Here is a 20969-nt window from a genome sequence, read left to right on the forward strand (position 1 = left end):
TAAATAAAATCTTTAAAAAAAAAATATCGATGCTGAATCCTGAAATGATAAGCTTGACCATCTTCATTCCTCTTGCCAAAGGTCAGGTTTGATCCTGAGAGACTAGGCAAGGTTGAGTTTTCAAGTAGGGCAATCAGGTAGCCCCAGTGAAAAGAAAAGTGAGCAAGCTTGACACAAGCTGGGCTGACTATACTACAGCCACCCTCCCCCAGGACTATTTTTTCTGCTTGGTATGGACCAGGAAAAAGTGAAACTATGCAACCCTGAGCTACCAACACAAGCTGACCAGCCAGTTCAGGCTCAACACAGAAGCCTGGACCAGCAACAGAGACTCACCAATTAAGTAAGCATTTCCATGATAGAGACTGTGAATTGGTAAATGCTCTTTCAGCAAAAGACACGTTCTCTCAATCCCATCCCCCTCATAAATTATTCTGCTTTCTTCCAGAGTGAATTCTAAAAATAATTGGTGACAATAACAACATTAATAGCATTACTTGAGTAACTTCTCCATGGCTGGTATTGTTCAAGGCACTTTAGTCTGTGGTTTCCATTAACCCATATCAAAATGGGATTCAAACATTAGTCCCTGAAGCTCAGGGCCCCTTGGAGACGCCTGAGGGGCCATGTGAAGAGGGAAGACAAGGCCCAGGGCCTGGGGCTTTGCATTCTTATTTCTACTTCAGCAGAATAGCTCCACTTACATCTATGTATGTACTGAAGTTTCATGTAAGATTCTTTTTCAAATAGAGACTCTATTGATAAAACAATTTTTTTTTTGGAAAGCAACATAACCTTAAAAAAAGTCTTACAAGATTGTTATATTTTTTCTTGTTATGAAAAAGTTAAAAATCTAAGATGAAAAACAAAATCACTTCTCTAAGGTAAATACTATTAACCTTTTGTTGTATACCCTTCCAGGCTTTTTTTAAAAGTGCATATTAAAGTAGGTTTTATTTTCTACATTTAACAGTGGAGGAAATTTATACTTGCCCGGAATAACACAAATGAGCAGGGATCCTAACTCAGGTCTGTCTCCCATATTCGTATTAGGAAAAATAGGCAGTTACCTCTTATTCCCCACATACAAAGACCATATAAATTGGTCCCTTTGTCTTTCTATGAAATCCAGTGGTACGGCTAATGACAGCACTCACATCTGCCTAGTCTATAGCTTATATCTGAGTCAATTGTCCCCCAGAGGAGGAAGCCCTACACTGAATTCCATAACATATAATACATACGCACGGAAAGGGAGTAGACCAGATAGATGGTTTACATCCTGGCCCCATGGGTTTATACAGTTCTTAAATGTTATCTCTTCCTTAGGCCAGGCTTTTATCATTAAGCATTAATACCATCTAAAAGAGATAAAGATTGTTATAAACTTTGAAAGGTTTCAAGAGCAAATAAATGCTAGCTTATCAGTTTCAGAGTCAAAGAATATTAAAATTAGATTAAAAATATACAATTAACCTAATACATTTTGAATTTGGACTAATTGTTTGAAATTCAAAAGGACCCCAGGATATTTTTCACTTGAAACACAGAAATAAAAAATTCATACTAAACAGGCAGAGTTTGCCCTCAAGGTTGAAAACATTAATCATCATGCATCTAACTGTTAACTGTAAAAAATCATTTTTATTCTGATTTAAAGGGAATTATTTAGTGAGTGTTTTTAACTTCTCTGCTTCCTCAAGCAGAGGTGGTAACACAGGGTCGGTTTCTGGGCTCCTCTGCCCCTGCATGTCTCCCCTTCTCTACAAGGAGCTGCCTTTGATTTACAAGGGAGCTCCTGGTCCAAAGAATACACAAAGCCCAGGAAGAAATGAGAGCCTGCTAGAAATGACATTGAGATTTAAGTACTAAATCCAGGAAATGATTGAACAGTCTTTCTAAGAAGGTATACATTAACCCCAAGTAAACAGGAACTTGAAGTGACAGGTGAATCAGTAGAGATGAGTCTTCACAGAACTTTTCAAATTTTCTGAGAATCTGTCCACAGAATTGGAAAGATCATCAAGCTAAAAGTAACCACTTTATAGAAAAAGTTGACTTTCCATAGGATGGGCAGGAATATTTAAAATCAGGAATGAAATAGAACCAATTAAATATACTTTATAGCCTTTTCGTGTAGCTTTCTCACTGTGCCAAACCATTCCGACTACCTGACTGGCCTGTAATTGTGCTTGGACTCTTTAGTATTGAAATTTCCTGAAGTGTGATCCAAGACAGCTTTACTGACACAAAACTATTTTCCACAAGTAATGTTGGAATAAGACTCAAAAGGATTCATCATCTCTGACTGCGGGGTTGATACTTGGTTCACCAGAGATAAGAGAATTTCAGATTCTTTTTTAAATCTGGTTCTGGACAACATCCTTGTGCTATAGTGCTGTGGGTGATATCCTTCCCCTTTATAAGTATAAATTTTAGACAAATATCCATTGTTAATTAGAATCTTTTTGTCTTTTAAACTACAATATAAAAAATTTACTAAAAGCGTTTTACTATATGTCAAAGCTAATTTTCAAGATGAGTCTATTTTATTTCTCTACCTAAATATTTGGAGCCATGGAGTTTGCTGTAAAATATGAGGATTTTAGACAATAAATGTTTAAAGTCACTGTCATTGATCCCACTTCATTCTTCTATAGTGACTACAGAATGGAACCATAGGAGAATAATGTAGGAAATTTTTACATATAATTATTATAAGGGATACATCTCACACTAGTTATGAGGACTTTATAAGATTTTAGCCAAATCTCTGGACAGATGCTATCTTCTGGAATTAATCATCATCATATTTTTGACTAGTGAAATAGGTCATTATTATACCCTTAATACTATGCTAGATGATCAGAGATTATAGCAACATGTCCATTTTCTAGGCTAGGTAATTCTGACTAAATTTCCTCTTGAGGAAGTCCAGAAAGCTGAAAAAAACAGAAGAAAAAAAAAGTATGTTTAAGGAGAGCTAATAAAATAGCAAAGTAGCAAAAAATTCATCCAGGCCTGGATCTGGGGAAAAACAGAGACCCAGGGAAATGAGTGCATTTGAGGGTGGATTTTCCTCTGAAGGCATATGTTAATTTGAGAAGGGGACTCCTCATAAGCATAGGGGACCACTATGCTCTCTAAGCATGGGAGTCCAGAGGCCTCTAAGAAGAAGGGCTCTATGAGCTCCCTGGCTTTGGGTTAGGATCTGGAAGAGCTGTATTCTAAGAGCAAGGGTAAACTAGAATTAGATAAGGCCTTAGAAAGACTGCAGGCCAGCATTAAAGAACCTCAATGCCAGACACTGCCTTAACTTTCCTGAATGCAAATTCCTCCAGAGTGTTTTCCAGGCATCTGGAAAAAGCAAATAAAAGCTTACCTAGGAGGGGCGCCTGGGTGGCTCAGTCGTTAAGCGTCTGCCTTCGGCTCGGGTCATGATCCCAGAACCCTGGGATCAAGCCCCGCATCGGGCTCCCTGCTCCGTGGGAAGCCTGCTTCTCCCTCTCCCACTCCCCCTGCTTGTGTTCCCTCTCTCGCTGTGTCTCTCTCTGTCAAATAAATAAATAAAATCTTTAAAAAAAAAAAAGCTTACCTAGGAGACATCATCCTAGTCTTCATATTATTTCTGTAAACAATTTTTCACATATAATATCCAGTGTACCAAAAATAAAATTAAAAAAAAAGACTAACCAGGGACATGCAGAGACAATAAATAGCAATTTAAAAAGTAGTAAAAACACAAAATAGAAACAGATTCACAAAGGCTCAGTATTGATCCCTCAGATCTCTTTAGCTAGAGATGGCACAGTTAAAAGACCTAAAGCTTAGAATATATAGTTGAAAGTCTAAAAAACTTACACAACAAGAACTTAAAAAGTCTAAAAAACTTCCAAAATTTAAAATATATTGTTGAAAGTCTAAAAAGAAAAAAGAGAGCGAAGCAGGAGCAACATTTAGAGGTATGATGCTTAAGAATACTCTAAAAGTGATGAAAGATATCAAGTCATAGATTTAAGAAACCTCTGTGAACCACACACAAAACAAATACAAAGAAAATCATCCCAAGAGATAATAGCAAAACCACTGAAAAGATGCAGATTATAGTCAATTTCTCATCAGAAGACATGGAAGCCAAAATATAATGCAACAATATCTTTAAGGTATAGGGAAAAAAAGTTACTGTCAATCTAGATCCAAGTATTCTAGAATTATTCTTTTTAGAATAAAAATTATTCTCTTAGAATAAGAGCTAAATACAGTTCAGACAAACTAAGAAAATTTGTCACCAGCAGACCTATAATAAAGAACTATTATAGGATTTTCTTCAGATGAAAGAAAATAATCTCAGATAGAAGACTGGAAACTAAGGAAAGCTTGAAAATCAACAAAACATGAATATTAGAGTAAATATTAATAAATATTAACTGCATAAAAATAATTTAGTTGACATATATACATACACACTAAAAAAGAGAGAATAAATGAAACTAAATTATTCAGAAAGGTAAAAGCGCCAATAAATAGTAGACATTTATAAGTAAAGGATGCATGCTGTAATCTCTAGTATAATCATTAAAAAGGCAGTATAATCATTAAAAAAGCATAACTTCTGTAGTAACAGAATTGAAGTAAAATTATAAAAAATAATCACTCCAAAAGAAAACAGCAAGGAGAGAAAAGAAACATGGAGGTAACGGCACAAATAGAAATCATTTGAAAACGTAATAGATTTAAGTCAAATATATCAATAAATGATACTAAATATAAAGATACTAAATGCTCAAGACAAATCTTCAGATGATTACAAATAATGAAACCCAAGTAAATACCCTTTTAAAAGTATATTTCTGGAATCTTAGGATGCAGATTGTTAAAAATAAAAGAAGAAATGAAAGCTAGGGTAGCCATATTAAGATTACGCAAAGTAGATTCTAAAGCAAAAAGCTGCACTAGATGTAAAGAGGGATATTATAATGATAAGTATAATTTATTGGAAAGATTAATGATTCTAAATGAATATGCACCTAACATAACCTCAGATATATAAAGTAAAAATTGACAGAACCAAGGAAATAGACAAATGAGTAATGATAATAAAAGATTTTCTCAGTAATTGATAAAACACACAGACAAAAATAAGAAATTATATGGAAATATTTACCAGTAGGATCATAAAGAAACATCATTGAAATATATAAAAAATTGTGACCACCATTTCAGAATACACACATTCTTATCAAGCATATATAAAATTTCCCAAAAACTGACCATATTTTGGGCCATAAAGCAATTTCAACAAATTCCAAAAGAATGAAATCATACAGAATATGTGCTCAGATTTCAGGGCAAATAAGCTAGAAATCAGTAAAAATAAGTAATAAACTAGAAAATCCCCACATGATTGAAAATTCAGCAATATACTTCTAAATAACTCATGGGTCAAAGTAAAATGAAAAGAGACATTAGAAAATATTTTTAACCAATTGATAATGAGATTATGACCTATCAAAACATATGAGGATGCTACTAAAGTTATTTGTAAATGGAATTTATAGCTTTAAATGCATATATTAGAAAAAAAGAGAAACTAAAACTCAATGAAGTAAACATCTATCTTTTAAAATTAGGGGGGAAAAAAATAGAAATTTAACCTAAAGAGAATGGATGGAAGTACATAAAGAAAAAAAGGAGAAATTGTAAATGAAGCAAACATATAATAGAAAACATCCATAAAATTAAATTTGTTTTTTAAAGACTAATTGATAAACCCTGATAAAACTAATACAATTTTTAAAATGGTAGGCATAAATAACCAGCGTCAATATTAGTGACATCTCCACAGATGCTACAGATATTAACAGTATTATGTCAATAACTTTGAAAATTTAAGTTAAAGGATATCTAGAAAAATAAACTTAAAACTGACCAAAAAATTAAAATATTTTTAGTACATCATTGGTTTTTGATATAATGTTCAATGGTTCATTAGTTCAGTATAACACCCAGTGCTCACACATCATGTGCCCTCCTTAATGCCCATCACCCAGTTATCCTATCCCCCCAACCACCTCCCTTTTTGCAGCCCTCAGTTTGTTTCCCAGAGTCAAGAGTCTTATATGGTTTGTCTCCCTCTCTGATTTCTTCCCATTCAGTCCCCCTCCCCCAATTAGTGCAAAAAAATTAAATTTGAATAGATTTCCTGTTATTCACAATACATTAATTAGAGGATAAAAAAATCACACTATGGAGTATCTGGAACACATAACTAACAAAAGGCTCCTTTATGTAACATAAAAAAAAAAATTTAAAAAAAACTCTGACAAATCAACAAAGAAAAGATAGTCACTCACAGAAGAGAGACCAGTAAATATATGAAAGGATGTTCAATTCCATTAGAAATAAGGGAAAAAGAAAACACAATAAGATACCACAAGAATGACTGTTACTTTAAAAGAATAAAAGTAACTAATGATGGTAAGGAAATAGGGAAATGAAGACTACTACTAACAGAACTATAAATTGGTACAGCCACTTTGTTTTTGTTTTCAAATTTTTATTTAAATTCTAGTTAGTTAACATATCATGTAATATTGGCTTCAGGAGTAGAATTTATTAATTTATCACTTACATACAACACCAAGTGCTCATCACAAGTGCCCTCCTTAATAACTATCACCCATCTAGCCCATGCCCCTCCTACCTCCCTCCATCAACCCTCAGTTTGTTCTCTATCTTTAAGAGTCTCTAATGGTTTACCTACCCCTCTCTTTCTTTTTTTCCCCTTCCCACACATTCATCTGTTTTGTTTCCTAAATTCCACATATGAGTGGAATTATATGGTATTTGTCTTTCTCTGACTACTTATTTCACTTAGCATGATCCAGTCTTGCTCAATCCACATTGCTGCAAATGTCAAGATTTCATTCTTTTTGATGGCTGAGTAATATTCTGTTATACACACACACACACACACACACACACACACACACACATCTTTATCCACTCATCAGTCGATGGACGTTTGGGCACTTTCCATAGTTTGGCTATTGTTGATTATGCTGCTATAAACATCAGGTGCATGTACCCCCTTTGTATCTGTATTTTTGTATCCTTTGGGTAAATACCTAGTAGTCCATTTTTGGATCATAGCATAGTTCTATTTTCAACTTTTTGAGGAACCTCTATACTGTTTTCCAGAGTGGCTCCACCAGTGGCTCCAGGGGGACCCACCTCTGCATCCTCACCAACATCTGTTATTTCCTGTGTTGTTAATTTTAGCCATTCTGACTGGTGTGAGGTAGTACCTCATTGTGGTTTTGATTTGTATTTCCCTGATGATCAGTGATGTTGAGCATCTTTCATGGGTCTGTTAGACAGCTGGATGTCTTCTTTGGAAAAATGTCTATTCATGTCTTCTGCCCATTTCTTAACTGGATTATTTGGGTTTTGGGTGTTGAATTTGATAAGTTCTTTATAGATTTTGGTTACTAACCCTTTATCAGATACGTTATTTGCAAATATCTTCTCCCATTCCATAGGCTGCCTTTTAGTTATGTTGACTATTTCCTTTGCTGTGCAGAAGCTTTTTATCTTGATGAAGTCCCAATAGTTCATTTTTGCTTTTGTTTCCCTTGCCTCTGGCAACGTGTCTAATAAGAAGTTGTTTTGGAGGGGATCAAAGAGTTTGCTGCCTGTATTTTCCTCTAGGATTTTGATGGTTTCCTGTCTCACAGTTAGGTTGCTCATCCATTTTGAATTTATTTTTGTGTTTGGTGTAAGACTGTGGTCCAGTATCATTCTTCTGTATGTTGCTGTCCAGTTTTCCCAACACCAAAGACTGTCTTTTTTCTATTGGATATTCTTTTCTTTGTCAAAGTTGACCATATAGTTTTAGGTCCATTTCTGTGTTTTCTGTTCTGTTCTATTGATCTGTATGTCTGTTTTTGTGCCCCTACCATACTGTCTTGATGACTACAGCTTTGTAATGTAGCTTGAAGTCCAGAATTGTGATGCCTCCAGCTTTGCTTTGCTTTTCCAGGATTGCTTTGGCTATTCAGGGTCTTTTGCGGTTCCATACAAATTTTAGGATTATTTGTTCTAGCTCTGTGAAAAATGCTGGTGGGATTTTGATAGGGAATGCATTAAATATGTAGATTGCTTTGCGTAGTAACATTTTAACAGTTTGCTCTTCCAATCCATGAGCATGAAATGTTTTTCCATTTCTTTGTGTCCTCTTCTTTCAGCCACTTTGAAACACAGGTGGGCATTCTCTTCTGAAGTTGAGCATATATATCCCCTTTATCTCAGCAATTCTTCTCATAGATGCCCATGTGCACCAGGGGACATGTGAAACATTGTTTATGGCAGCATTATTTGAAATAGTTCCAAACTGAAAACTAAAACTAAACTTTGACTTTAGGTGGTAAAATTAAAGAAAAGCATGAAAGTAAGGATGTTGGTTACTGTGGATGGGAGGGAGGGAGAAGACAGTGACTGGATTCTAAGATACTGCAATTGATACTTCTTCACCTATTCGGTGGCCACCTGGGGGTTTCCCTCATGGTAAATCATGGAACATGTTTGCTTCATGAATTTTTTTCTATATATATCTAATGTTTTAAATAAGGCTTAAAATAAAATCATTATTTTAACAACTGAAAGAATAAAATTGTTAGTTTTTACTATTGGAAATGGTAATGGTATGTAGTCCTTGTTTTTGCTGTTGTCATTTGAATTGGCAGATCCCATTTCATAGATAATTTCAGAAGATTATAATATTGGGCAGCTCACAAACAACTGGTAATTGGCATTTCTGAATACAAGTCTTCAGAAAAGTCCAGTAAATGCAATTTCATTTAAGTTTGCCCTGTTTTCTGCTAGACATGGAGTAGGGTGTTTGGGTTAATCAAATATTCTGAATAGTAGAGCTACCCTATATCATACATTAATTACATATGTTAAGATGTTAGAATCCATTTTTTAAAAAAAAACACTTTATACAAAAAATACCAGGCATATTCAAATATCAACAATTAAAAAAAGCAAAAATTTACCTTATTTGAGTCTCTTTAGGATAATCATAGTAAGTATCAATTGTCATTTTACTGTTGACATACAGAAGGGTCAGGTAAACACAAGTCTTGTTTTGATAGAATCTGAGGTAAGAGCATCCCTAGTTAGTGTGTTGAAGAAAAACTGTAGTGTCTCCTTACCCGGAATACTGAAGTTTCATTTAGACAGTATTCAAAGCACATTTTGCATTGAGTCTCAGTGACAAAAGAATTGCCTTTCTTCTCTCCTCTTCCCACTGACATTACAATAATCTGTCCCAAACTGATTTGTGAAACCTTTTTAGTGTATGGTGCCCACGTGCCATACACACATATAGAGAATGGTTTGGGGTTTACACAGATTTTTAGAGTCTATACCTGTTTTCTGTCTCTCCCAAAGACTTCTCAAGATTTCTGTTTAGAGGGCATAGGCGCTGTACACAGAAAGAGAATGAATAGTGTAGTATATGCAATATATTATATAATAGATATTATGGTGTTATAAATTCAAAGATAGTGCTACTCTGTGTCCAAGACATTACAGTTCTCACATTAAAGAGATAAAGGTAATGTAAATTACTCTAGGGATGAACCTGCCCATTATCCCCTTTGGCTGCTAGTTTTATACCAACTCTGAAAGCTGCCTAAGATTTCTAATCTCTGTGCATAAGTTGAAATGTTAAAGTCTTCTTATGTTTTCTTTCCACTTGGTTTCAAAATCAAGCGTCCTAGAAAATGAATACAGTTTAATCTTAATTTAGCCTAAAACTATCCCCTATGCAACATTCCCATATAAACTTCCCAACACACACACACACACACACACACATACACACACACACGCATGCAAGCACATCCTGTCTTGGGGAAAAAAAATCTATTTCCAACCTAACTTGCCACATTTTTATTATCATGGTTAAAGTATACCCAGGACTTTTAGCCAACTTGTAAAATTTCAATGACAGTCAAAAGTAAAATAGTTCAAAGGCAGGGTGAACTGACTCATAAAGAGCCCTGCCTCGGAGAACAATAGTAAATGGTGTCCTTCCAAGTTCAGAGACTAAGAAAAAGTTTGAGCTAAATCCAGATGATTTAAATTTTTCTCATGGAGAGAAAAGTGAATTTCCTCTACCTGTACTGTTCTATTCCTATAACTGAGTTTGACATGGTCCTAGTTTAAATACAATAGAAACAAAGAGAGGAAGTTATGCTTGGTATCCTTTACATTTATTTCTTCAAGGTTGTTTGGAAATCTTTTAGGCAGTTTCCCTTTCTCCAAATGTTCTCTTCCGCTGTTTCTTTAACTGGAAGAGGTTTTTTGTTTTTTTTTTTTTCATTTTATATACTGTACATTTCCAAAGTATATATGGTTCTGGGCATGGTATTTGCTTTCCTTGGAGATATGAATCGCTTTTGTTCATTTACCTCCTTTGAAATTCATTTCTAGTAGCTGCAGAGCTCCTGCTCTGAGTGTTAATAGGCTTCTAACATAGCTGTCATTTCAAGGAATAGGTGCCAAGCTTTCAGCAGCTTATTAACACTTATAACAGCAACCCCTATACTAAACAAACAAATTACACAGAGGAGGACACAAGCAAAATTAGTGTGTATAAATATATATATTCATATGTATACATACAGACAGTATATACTTAGGACTCATCAACGTGTTTGGTTCCATACATGATTAGCCCAGAATTGGCACTTTGTTTTTTATGAATATTCACAGGGAGAAAGAGTGGATCGGTTTTGTATTTGGTCCCAAATGTGAGACGAATACAAACTGGTATAATTACTGAAAGATTTCCATCCTCTCAGCCCAGCGATGCTCTCAAGCCCCCAAAATTGCAGACTTGTGGTATTTCACATCATGGAACTGTGCTAACGTGATCTTTCAGCGCCACTTCATGGGGGATACTGCAGAGGAAGAAAAAGTGGAAATAAGCAAAGAAATACACCAACTGGCAAAACTACTGAGAAAGAAAGAGATGCAAATATGAAAATGTGCTTCAGAGAGTCAAAATTTACATTTGGATATGAACACTGGACCAACTCTCTGAAAACACAAATATATGCTTCCAGATGTAGGGGCAGACATATGTACAGATAAATATGAGAATGTATATTCACGCATGCTTGATATAAATATGTATAAATACACACATACACACACACATATACACATATGCATGTATATAGAGATACACTGTCCTTTACAAGTGTTTGTGTATTTAATGGTTTCATAAAAATTCTTAGCAGCTTTCTTGAAGACATATTTCAATAAAGGCTCTAAATTTTACATTGTAGTAAAAGCTGACCTTTTTTTGAGTATGAAAAAAATCCCAAAGCCATTTATAATCACATTATAATATATTTGGAGGTTGTAAATATGTTAAATTCAACTTTTAAATCAGCTGGATAATTTTCTAAAATTTACTAAAATCTGTAGTATTACAGAGGATGGCTTGATGGCCTCTAGCTATCTTGCAAGATTTAATATGTGCTACTTTTATTGTCACTAATAATGACAGGTGGCATTATTAATTGTTCAGTAAGTATCAGTGCTGAGCTAGCAACTTTATAAATTGCACATATTACCCCAAATGTTTCTAGTATCTCCAGACAACTTTCAAATCTGGGGAAGTGAGAGAAATTCAAAACACAAAAGCCAAATTTAGTGATAGAATTTAGGCTAATTAAATAATGATTGAATTTTCCAAAACAAACAAATTCCTCTCTAATACTATTTTTGCTGGACTAGCTATAACTTGACATTATAGTTGGAAGGAAAATTATTTTTAATCCTGTAATAAAAGATAAGATGTGACTTCAAGGAACTCTGTTACAGAAAATGTCCAGATCATATCGTTCAAACCTAGGAGCGACTATATGAACCTCTTAACACATACTTGTCATAAATGGCACAATTCAAAGGAATGATTAATGACTTTCAGGAAAGAATATTCTCTTTTCAAGGTAGCTATAACACGTCGGTAATGAAGTCCCAAAATTTGATGTCCATTCCGGGGTTCTCCCCCCCACATTCCTCACATTGGCTTTTATCTCACCCCTGTCCCTGTTTAGCAACAAGTTTATAATACCACCTTCAATGCACTCTTCTTGCATTTAGTACTTCAAGCTGTTTTTTATACCTATGGAGCCTTTGAAAACTAAAGAATTCCTTTCATTTGATGCTCTGGAAGTCCTTTAGTGAATTAAGCTCCTCACTACCTCCTTCACTTCTAGACATCTCAGATCACACTAGTATACATATAGGCTACTAAGAGCATTATATAATAAGCTATTTAAAGACCACATCCTCTAGATGCAAGGTCCTTGGGAGGAGTCTGTGCCTTATTTATCTTTATTTCCCTATGCCAAGTACAGTACCTTGTGCATGAGAGCTGTTCCATAAATGATGAATTAATAAAAAAAATCAGTGAATAAAGACCAGGTCTACTCTACATGCACTAATCTGTCTTGGCTCTTACTGCTTTAGTCAAATCCAATTTTATTTTCCCATAAATACCTGCTTCTAGTTCTAATGATGATCTATTCCTTAAGCTAGAGCCAGAAAAAGAAGAGTGTCTGAAAGTCAGGACCTCGTCTCTAAGAACTTCTCCTGTTTCTTTGCCTGAGTAAATTGATGCCTACAAAAAATAAATATGCAGTAGGGTCAGGGCCAAGGGTCTTTTTTGTATGATTTTAGTAAAAACATATTTTTATAGAAAAGTATCTGCAATAGCCTCCCAAGAGTTTGGTCAAATCACCCCAGAATTTGGTTTCCAGTGACAGTTATATGATATATGTGTGAAAATAATGGGCAGTGGTTTCAGACTATGAATGTTATTTTGGTTGACATGCCCAGCAACTACCATGATTTTAAGATGGTAGAGCAAAAGTAAAAATAAATAAATAAATAAATAAATAAATAAATAAGAGGAAAAGGAAGAAAACAGAAACAAAACAACAAAAAAAATTCTAGCTATATTTTTTATAGAAACTATTCAAGTCAGTTTGGAAAGGCTGAATGCCACATGACCCATAAAATATGAACTTACAGTTTTCAATCAAACTGAGGGAAAGTTGCTCTGCCTTTCCACTGGAGTATTTTTAATAATGTCCCCTATAAATATATACATGGTTAGACTCTATGATTATAACACAGTAATAAAGGTCTGTAGCAAAACCTGTTTTCCACCTCACCATTGTTTATGCTATTTTAATAAGTTGAACAAACTTGGGAGACTAAGAAAATGTCACTTTTCCAAGTCTGCTAGGAAGAAATCTGACAACCACAACATAATCATTGAAATGCTGCAATTTGTTAAAATGCTCCTAATAATTTTTTTCTGACTTTTATTCAAAAGCTAAAGCATCACACACACACACACACACACACACACACACACAGAATTAGGCTAATGATGATTAACACATTGCAGGAGGGAAGGTTACCACGATGTTTAATTTCAAAGTCAAAGTGCGAGGGAGCTGGCACCTTCACGGAATCTCTGATCATGGAAGGGAGCAGGAGCTTGAAAAGAGTGCAGAAAAACATAGGCTTTAAAATAATGAACAGCTTTCCCAATTTTGCCATACCGGTAAAACACCCATATACCATACATGTATACAATTCCCAGGGGATTATAAATTAATTGAGTGACAAACGATTATACCCTGAGTGATAAAGGTCCAGCACTACGATTATCTTTATGGATAATTGGGGCCATAAAATAGTTCTAAAGCACCTTTTATTTGTCATTTGTTGACAATTCAACCGACTCTCCTGTCTGCCATCCTCCATATTTAATGGGTTCCTATCGAAGTATGCAACACACGCGTTTGTATGGGAAGGATGTCTTCATATGGTTATGCCATTGCATATCCTTTACTTCCTTAGGTTGTTCATCAGTCTACCTCCTGCTCTTTTTTCCTCTGACACCTCTGAGATGGTACCCATAGCAACACCTCTGAGAAGAAGGTGAAAGTGAAAATGCTGAAGTCATCCCCAGCACCCAGTGCTGACAATGCCAGTCATTAATGCAGCAGCTTCTGCCTACTCAGATCTCCCTCGCTCCTCTCTGGTCTTGTTTGCCTCCAGTAGCAGCCACAGAGCTCACTCACAGAGATCCAGAGACTTGCTGTTAATGATTTGTCACTTGTTTAGAACACCTCAGGATGGCAGCTCTATATCATCTGCCCTCAAAGGCACTGCCAGGTTGAATTAGGAAACAATTACCCAGTTTATGACTAGTAAAGTAGGCGCCAGAATTTCCAATTAAACTCCCATGTTTCCAAAGAAGGCTGGGTGCCCCTATATTTGAGGAAAGGAAGAGGCACCACCATTAGGGGTAGTTCTATTCACTCCTGCTTAAGAATAAGCCATGTGAGAATCAGTGCCCTCTAGATTAATAAACTGAGAGCAACAGAATGTAGAGAATGGTTTTACGTGAATTCACTTATTACATTCTCATCCTTTGTTAGGATCTGTGTGAAATGAAACAATGGACACAGTTGCCTAAATGCTTTTATAGTAGAGAACCAAAAAAAACCCAAAAACAAAAACAAAAAACAAAAAGCCCTAACACGTAGCTTTATTACTTCAGTCACTGGGCTCCTTCTGTGTGTGTTTGTGAATGTCCATGTGTGTGCGAGCACATGACCCAGAGAAAAAAGAAAACAATGATTATAGAATTCTTTCTTTCTTTTACATTTTGAATAGATAAATGCTAGAATCTGTAGATTTTTGTCAAAATGAAAAGTATATTTTACTCTAAAAAGCATCCATTATTGAATGTTTAAAATCAAATATAAACTTGTATAAATTGACTAATTTAAAGTGTAATTACACTGAACAGATCTTGACTTAAGTATACCCTATGGTTTGAAATCATTATATTTATTGAAACAGAATAAGGGTTTTTTTATTTCATAGCTAAGAAAGGTCAAATGTTATTGAACTTCAACTCCAAAAAGTTACAGTCTGGAGTTTCCACACAATGGGTCTCATAATATCATATAATAATAATAATAACTCAGAAACTTATTAAAAACTCCAGAAGAGTACACAGATACTTAATAAAGGCCTATGTATGCAAATATCACACACTCTTACATCCTTATTCTGTCCCCTCCCAAAAGAGGAAGAAAACTAACCATTTATCAGTAGCAGTGTGAAAGGAGAAGATTTATCATTTTAAATTTTTCATTGCAGATGGTTTTCATTTTAAAAGGCAGGGAAGCGATTTTTTTGAAATCATTTTTTTTCCCTAATGCAATTGAGCCAGACATTTCTCGTAAATCTTGTTGCTTTAGTAGACAATACTCAATTCTCTAAACTTTATATGCAATAGCCAAGCTTTTTTTTTTTTTTTAAGGTGCCCGTCTCCCAGGCATGAAAATGAAAGCCACCTAAAAGGTGGCATCATATCCAAAGTATGATATCCAGAGACCATTCCCCTTTTCCTTAGCTCATTAGCTCGCAGTTCATCAAAAATACTCATCTTTTTGCCCAAAAAAGATTATGATTTTCAATGAGTTTTTAAAAGGTTTCTTTCTTCTTCTTCTTCTTCTTCTTCTTCTTTCTTCTTCTTCTTCTTCTTTTTTTTTTGGTAAATAGCAGGAAAATAAAGGAGTCCGCCAGTCAATATATCTTTTGAGTCAAGTAGCAAAATGCACCCAGTGATTCACCGAGTTCATTGAGTCAGGGAGCCAAGCACAAAGCAAGCCATGGGGAAAAAGCAGAGAGGAAATGTTGCCTTTGTAATTAAAAAAAAAAAAAAAAAAAGAATCATTTAATATTGGATTTGAATTTCCTGCATGATGCTACCCCATTTATGGAAAAACAATTTAGCATTTGTGGTACAGCATTGGATACTTTCTTTTTATTTATTTATTCATTGAGAGAGAGAGAGTGCAAGGAGAAGCAGAGGGAGAGGGAGATAGAATCCAAAGCACCCTCGGCACTGAGCACAGAGCCCAACACCTGGCTCAATCCCACAACCGTGAGATCAAGACCAGAGCCAAAACTGAGTCATATGCTTAACCGACTCAGTCACCCAGGTGCCCCCAGCATTGGATATTTTCACTGAGCAAATGACACAGTGGTACTGTGCTGATTAGATTCACTACTATTCATAAATACATTTGTTGTCAGTTTTTGAGGCCTGCAGCATGCCTAAAATCAAAATGCTCATTTAAATACCATCAGATGAAAAAAAATACCATCAATCATCTTTACATGAAAAGTTCAGTCATATACATATGACTATATGTATATAATATAGTATATTCTAATGGGAGATTCCTTCACCATGTGCCCAGACTAAAAAATGTTACTTTTTTAGATGCTGAGGTTGGGCCTCTTATGACCATTTATGTTCTCAGCTTTGAAGAAAACATGGCTTGAATAAAATACAATCACTGGTTAGTGTGTATTTTGTAAGCTCCAAGTGAGCAGATCCAAAGATGAAGTTCATCTAAGATTTTACTAAATCAATATTCCTATTTGCAAATGTGTCAAGTAGATGCAACCAAAAATCAATATTTACAGAAAATCTTCTTCTTAGAGTCAACAAAGATGGCACATGGTGGTCAAGCTCCCTGGACAGGGAGCGATAGGAGGAGCCCCGGAACCTTAGGCCCCTGATACCCACGTTACTACCTGTGGCTTCATCTAGAAATGAGTGAGTACTGAACATAGTAGAAATGTCGAAAATGATCTTTAATCAACAAGGACTTCTTAAAACAATTGTCTTTAAGTTTGTTCCAAAGAGCATCTGATTTGACATTTGTTTGCTCTAGCATAGAATACGCTTCTGCTGCAGCTCTTTCCCTTTTATATATATATGGTGTTCTATTATTAAACTATGAAAATTACTGGGGAAAAATAATTCCATTTTCCAAGGCCTCTTTCCCTACAGTTCAAAATTATAATATTTGGAAGAAGTTTTTCTTAAACATCTGGAAGATACGCCAAAGCAATGAGCTGAGACACAAAAATCCTTTGCTCCAAGAATACATTCTTAAATGTAATGCTGAAAAGTGTAAACAGGAAAATGAAAATCACCCATAATCCTATCACTAAGAGATGACACATCTTATGTGATATATATTTTTCTAAATCAGATCACATTTGACATAAAAACCCACCCTCTAGGGTTTGATAGAAATCCAGTGTAGGTCACCTTATATTTCCCCTCCTTTAGGATATTACACAGAAACTAGGATTTACACAACCCAGCAAATTTTAGAAGAGGGACCTCTGTCCTTCAGTCATTTGTAGTTTCCACTGCAATGATCACAGTCAGCTCAAAGGTTTGTTCCTCTTGTCTCCTCTGCAATGTCACCCTGAGCCATGTGGATGCCCTGCTGTAGCTTAAGATCAGGCTAAATATTCTTTCAAAGCATAATTTTTATATCTGTATAATGTTCCATCCTATCACTGTGCCATGATTTCTTCAACCATTCCTATATTGACATTTGAATTCTTTCAAGAATTTTTATTACTGATAACCCCACATAATACTACATTTATATATAAATCTTTGACCACATCTCTATTTTATTTTACACATCCAATGTGGGGCTTGAACTCACAACCCCAAGATCAAGACCTGAGTTTAGATCAAGAGTCAGACGCTTAACCGACACATCTCTATTTTATAAGGATAGATTCTTAGCAGTGGTACACCTGTATTAAGGAGTACAGATGGTTTTAAGGTCTTTATTCAAACTTCAGAATTACTTTTCAGAAGTGATGTTAACGTGTTAATGATTTAATCCTTTCATAATATTTGTTGCAGATGCCTGGGGGGGCTCAGTCAGTTAAGCGTCTGCCTTTGGTTCAGGTCATGATCCCAAGGTCCCAGGATCAAGTCCCGCATCAGGCTCCTTGCTCAGCGGGGAGCCTGCTTCTCCCTCTGCATGCCACTCCCCATGTTTGTGCACTCTCCCTCTCTGACAAATAAATAAATCTTGCTAAAAAAAAAAGAAAAAATATTTGTTGCAAATTTCCTTGTCTACCTTTCAAGTACAAGTTTTAAGTCTTCATGTAGTTAAATCTATGTGTATATTTTTCTTTGTATTGTTTTTCTTTGTTTTATGCTTAGGAATTCCGTATCCTAAGATCTAATAATATTCTGTTATATTTTAATTTACTGAATAATTCAAACTAAAAATTTGCTACAAAGAAAGAACTTAAAATTTTGTTTTTCAAAATAGCCAGTTTCTTTCTCCCAGTCATTTATAGTACTATTGTTAGCCGCATGTCAGGACTAGGATTTGGGTGAGAGGAGTAAGGGATTCACCTCAGGAAAAATTTAAGGGGGCATTAAGAAAACCTCAATAATCAAGATATATTGTGGGGGCACCTGGGTGGCTCAGTTGGTTAAGCCACTGACTTCGGGTCGGGTCATGATCCCAGGGTCCTGGGATTGAGCCCTGCATCGGGCTCCCTGCTCAGCGGGGAGCCTGCTTCTCCCTCTCCCTCTGCCTGCCTCTCTGCCTACTTGTGCTCTCTCTCTCTCTGTCAAATAAATAAATAAAATCTTTAAAAAATATATATTGTGATCAGTATTTTTAAAAATCAAAACTAGGGGTGCCTGGGTGGCTCAATTGGTTAAGTGGCTGCCTTCAGCTCGGGTCATGATCCCAGGGTCCTGGGATAGAGCTCCGCATCAGGCTCCCTGCTCAGCAGGAAGCCTGCTTCTCCCTCTCCCACTCCGCCTGCTTGTGTTCCCTCTCTCGCTATCTCTCTCTGTCAAATAAATACATAAAATCTTTTTAAAAATTTTTAAAAATTAAATAAAAACTAATGCAAAAATCCATAATGAGCAGTGTATCAAAATTTTAAGTAAAGACAGAATCAAATACTATAGCTTTCTGAGAATATTCTTTATAAGAAAATCTAAATAAAGTAACATGATTACTAGCAGTCTCTCCCATATTTCCAGGGATTTGTGTAGAGACTTATGCTGAGCGCTCACCTCTCACACCAAAACTCTTGCTCAATTGCCAAACACATCTAACCATCTCGTCACTGCTCCGCACAGCTTCATTCCTAGCATGGACCCGGTCCCTTCATCTTTATTTCCCAAGGCACTGCTAACACAAGGCTGTTATGCATAACAGATTTTTACTCAAAGTTTGGAGATAATTGGGGGAGAGGATAACCGAAAGGGAAATGCCCTAAGATTCACTATAAAACATGATTGTGTCTAAAATTCCATTGTGGCACCCTCCAATCATTGTCACAATGATGTCTCCTTAGATTGGCCAGATGCCAAGTTATTTTCTGCTTACTGAGTTCTCTCACCTGTCATGTGTGTTTCCTGAGCTCAGCAATTATCAGCCTTCCTTTCCCATATTTTTTTCAATTCAACTTATCACAGGAAAACTAAAAAGTCTTATTTCTTTGCTACACAAAGTAAACACCCAGGTACTGGCTTTTTTATCAGACACTGTTCATTATTTTTCTTCATCTACATCCCCTTGCCCTCAGCACTTGGGAGCTCTCTGGCCTGACTTCCAACTGCCAACACCTGCAATGATTGCTTGAGGCATTATCTGGCCACCAAAGTTTGTTTGGTGTATTGGAGCAGCAGGTTGGAAGTGCCCAGAAGTTAATGCCGGCCCCTCTCCCAACCCAGTACCCCTTAAACAGTAACTGAAAGAATCTGTGTAAATACCCAAGTTCTCCCACCCTTCTCACCCTTGGTGAGTTGGAGTGGCTGAGTCTACATGCATGTTTTATACTGGCTCCCAGATTTCCCCAGCAAGATCAGGCTTCACTTGTCCACAGTTGTAAGGTGCTGGAGAACAAAAACCTTTTTGGCTGCCTTCCCATCCTGTCTTACTTCTTTACTCCCCTGCCAGTATTTCCTAGGATTACCTCCCAAATCAACTACTTGTACTCAAAAATTTATCTCAGACTCCACTGCCTAAGACAGCGTTCATAGCCAAAAGGGCAGTCTAACCTGGCTCTATGAATTTCCCTTTGCAAAGAACAGGCAGAACTTTGGAATCAGAGTTTGTTTTTGTAATGGCTTAAAAGTTCATGGATTAAATCTCTTTATTGAATTAATTTCCCATCAACACCTCTTAAGCAGAAGGGGAGAAGATGTTGGGCAGGATCTGAAAGAGATAACATTCATTCTCATGCTATTTAAAGCAAATTCCAGAGTATGAGCTCTTTTATCTTTCCATTTCACCAAAATTCTAGTACATATATACCAGGGTCTTTTTTCCCCTGATTTCCATTTTTTATTTTCATTGATCCATATGCCAGTACCACATTTTTTATGACTATAGCTTTTATCACATTTTTAAAAATTGTATAGAATTTTATCTCTGATTTCTGCCTTCCCCTTTTATTTTCTTGTCTAGCCTCACTCTTTCATTGTTTCAAGTCAACTCAAAAATAAAAGTCAAATTTAAGAAGAAAAATCCTGCTAGGATCTGGAAAACAATTGAATTAGAAATAGAATAGAAATTAGGAAGAACTTGGTCTTCGAAAAATTTTCCTTCTACTTTGGAACATGGTGTATCTTCCCATTAATTTTAGTCTTCTTTTATGTCTTTCGGTAAAACATGGGTTATTGTTTCAAATAATGAAGCACATCTTTCTTATTGCAGATATGAACTTCATTTGGCTGCAAATATGAAGCACATATTTCTTAAAGTGATATGAGACCTAGAGCTAAAAATAAGTAAAGGTTAAAAAAAGGCTGTTTTCTTTTTATAGAGGATTTAATCACAATATGATGCAATGAAATGAATACTTTCTCCAAGTATGGTGATCTATTTTCATTTATGGATAAAAGTTCAAAAAGTTGTAATTCAAAAATGGCTTCCAGCATATGGGCAGCTTTTATCAGTGTTCAATGCAGTCCTAATATCAAAGATCTGGAATCT

The 20969-nt window shown here is 35.6% G+C and overlaps 1 protein-coding gene across 8 annotated transcripts in view; it reads right to left on the bottom strand.

The window, feature by feature from the left end:
* LOC144378832 (uncharacterized) overlaps window positions 1–20969 on the bottom strand; it is a 542559-nt gene that overhangs the window by 222314 nt on the left and 299276 nt on the right. For 4 of the 8 annotated variants that reach the window (XR_013440598.1, XM_078053411.1, XM_078053412.1 and 1 more), the window contains 2 exons: window positions 13512–13590; window positions 10654–10970 (listed from right to left, as the gene is read on the bottom strand). The exons of 2 other annotated variants lie outside the window; for them this stretch is intronic. Coding sequence is in view for 3 of the 6 variants with exons in the window: in XM_078053411.1 (XP_077909537.1) it covers window positions 10948–10970; window positions 13512–13590 (102 nt within the window). In the remaining 3 variants the exon portion in view is untranslated. Of the gene's footprint in view, window positions 1–10653; window positions 10971–13511; window positions 13591–20969 lie in introns of those variants that run through there. 2 more of the 8 variants (XR_013440599.1, XR_013440601.1) reach the window with 2 other exon arrangements.

This window comes from Halichoerus grypus, chromosome 8 (genome assembly GCF_964656455.1).
Source record: "Halichoerus grypus chromosome 8, mHalGry1.hap1.1, whole genome shotgun sequence".
Lineage (NCBI taxonomy): Eukaryota > Metazoa > Chordata > Mammalia > Carnivora > Phocidae > Halichoerus > Halichoerus grypus.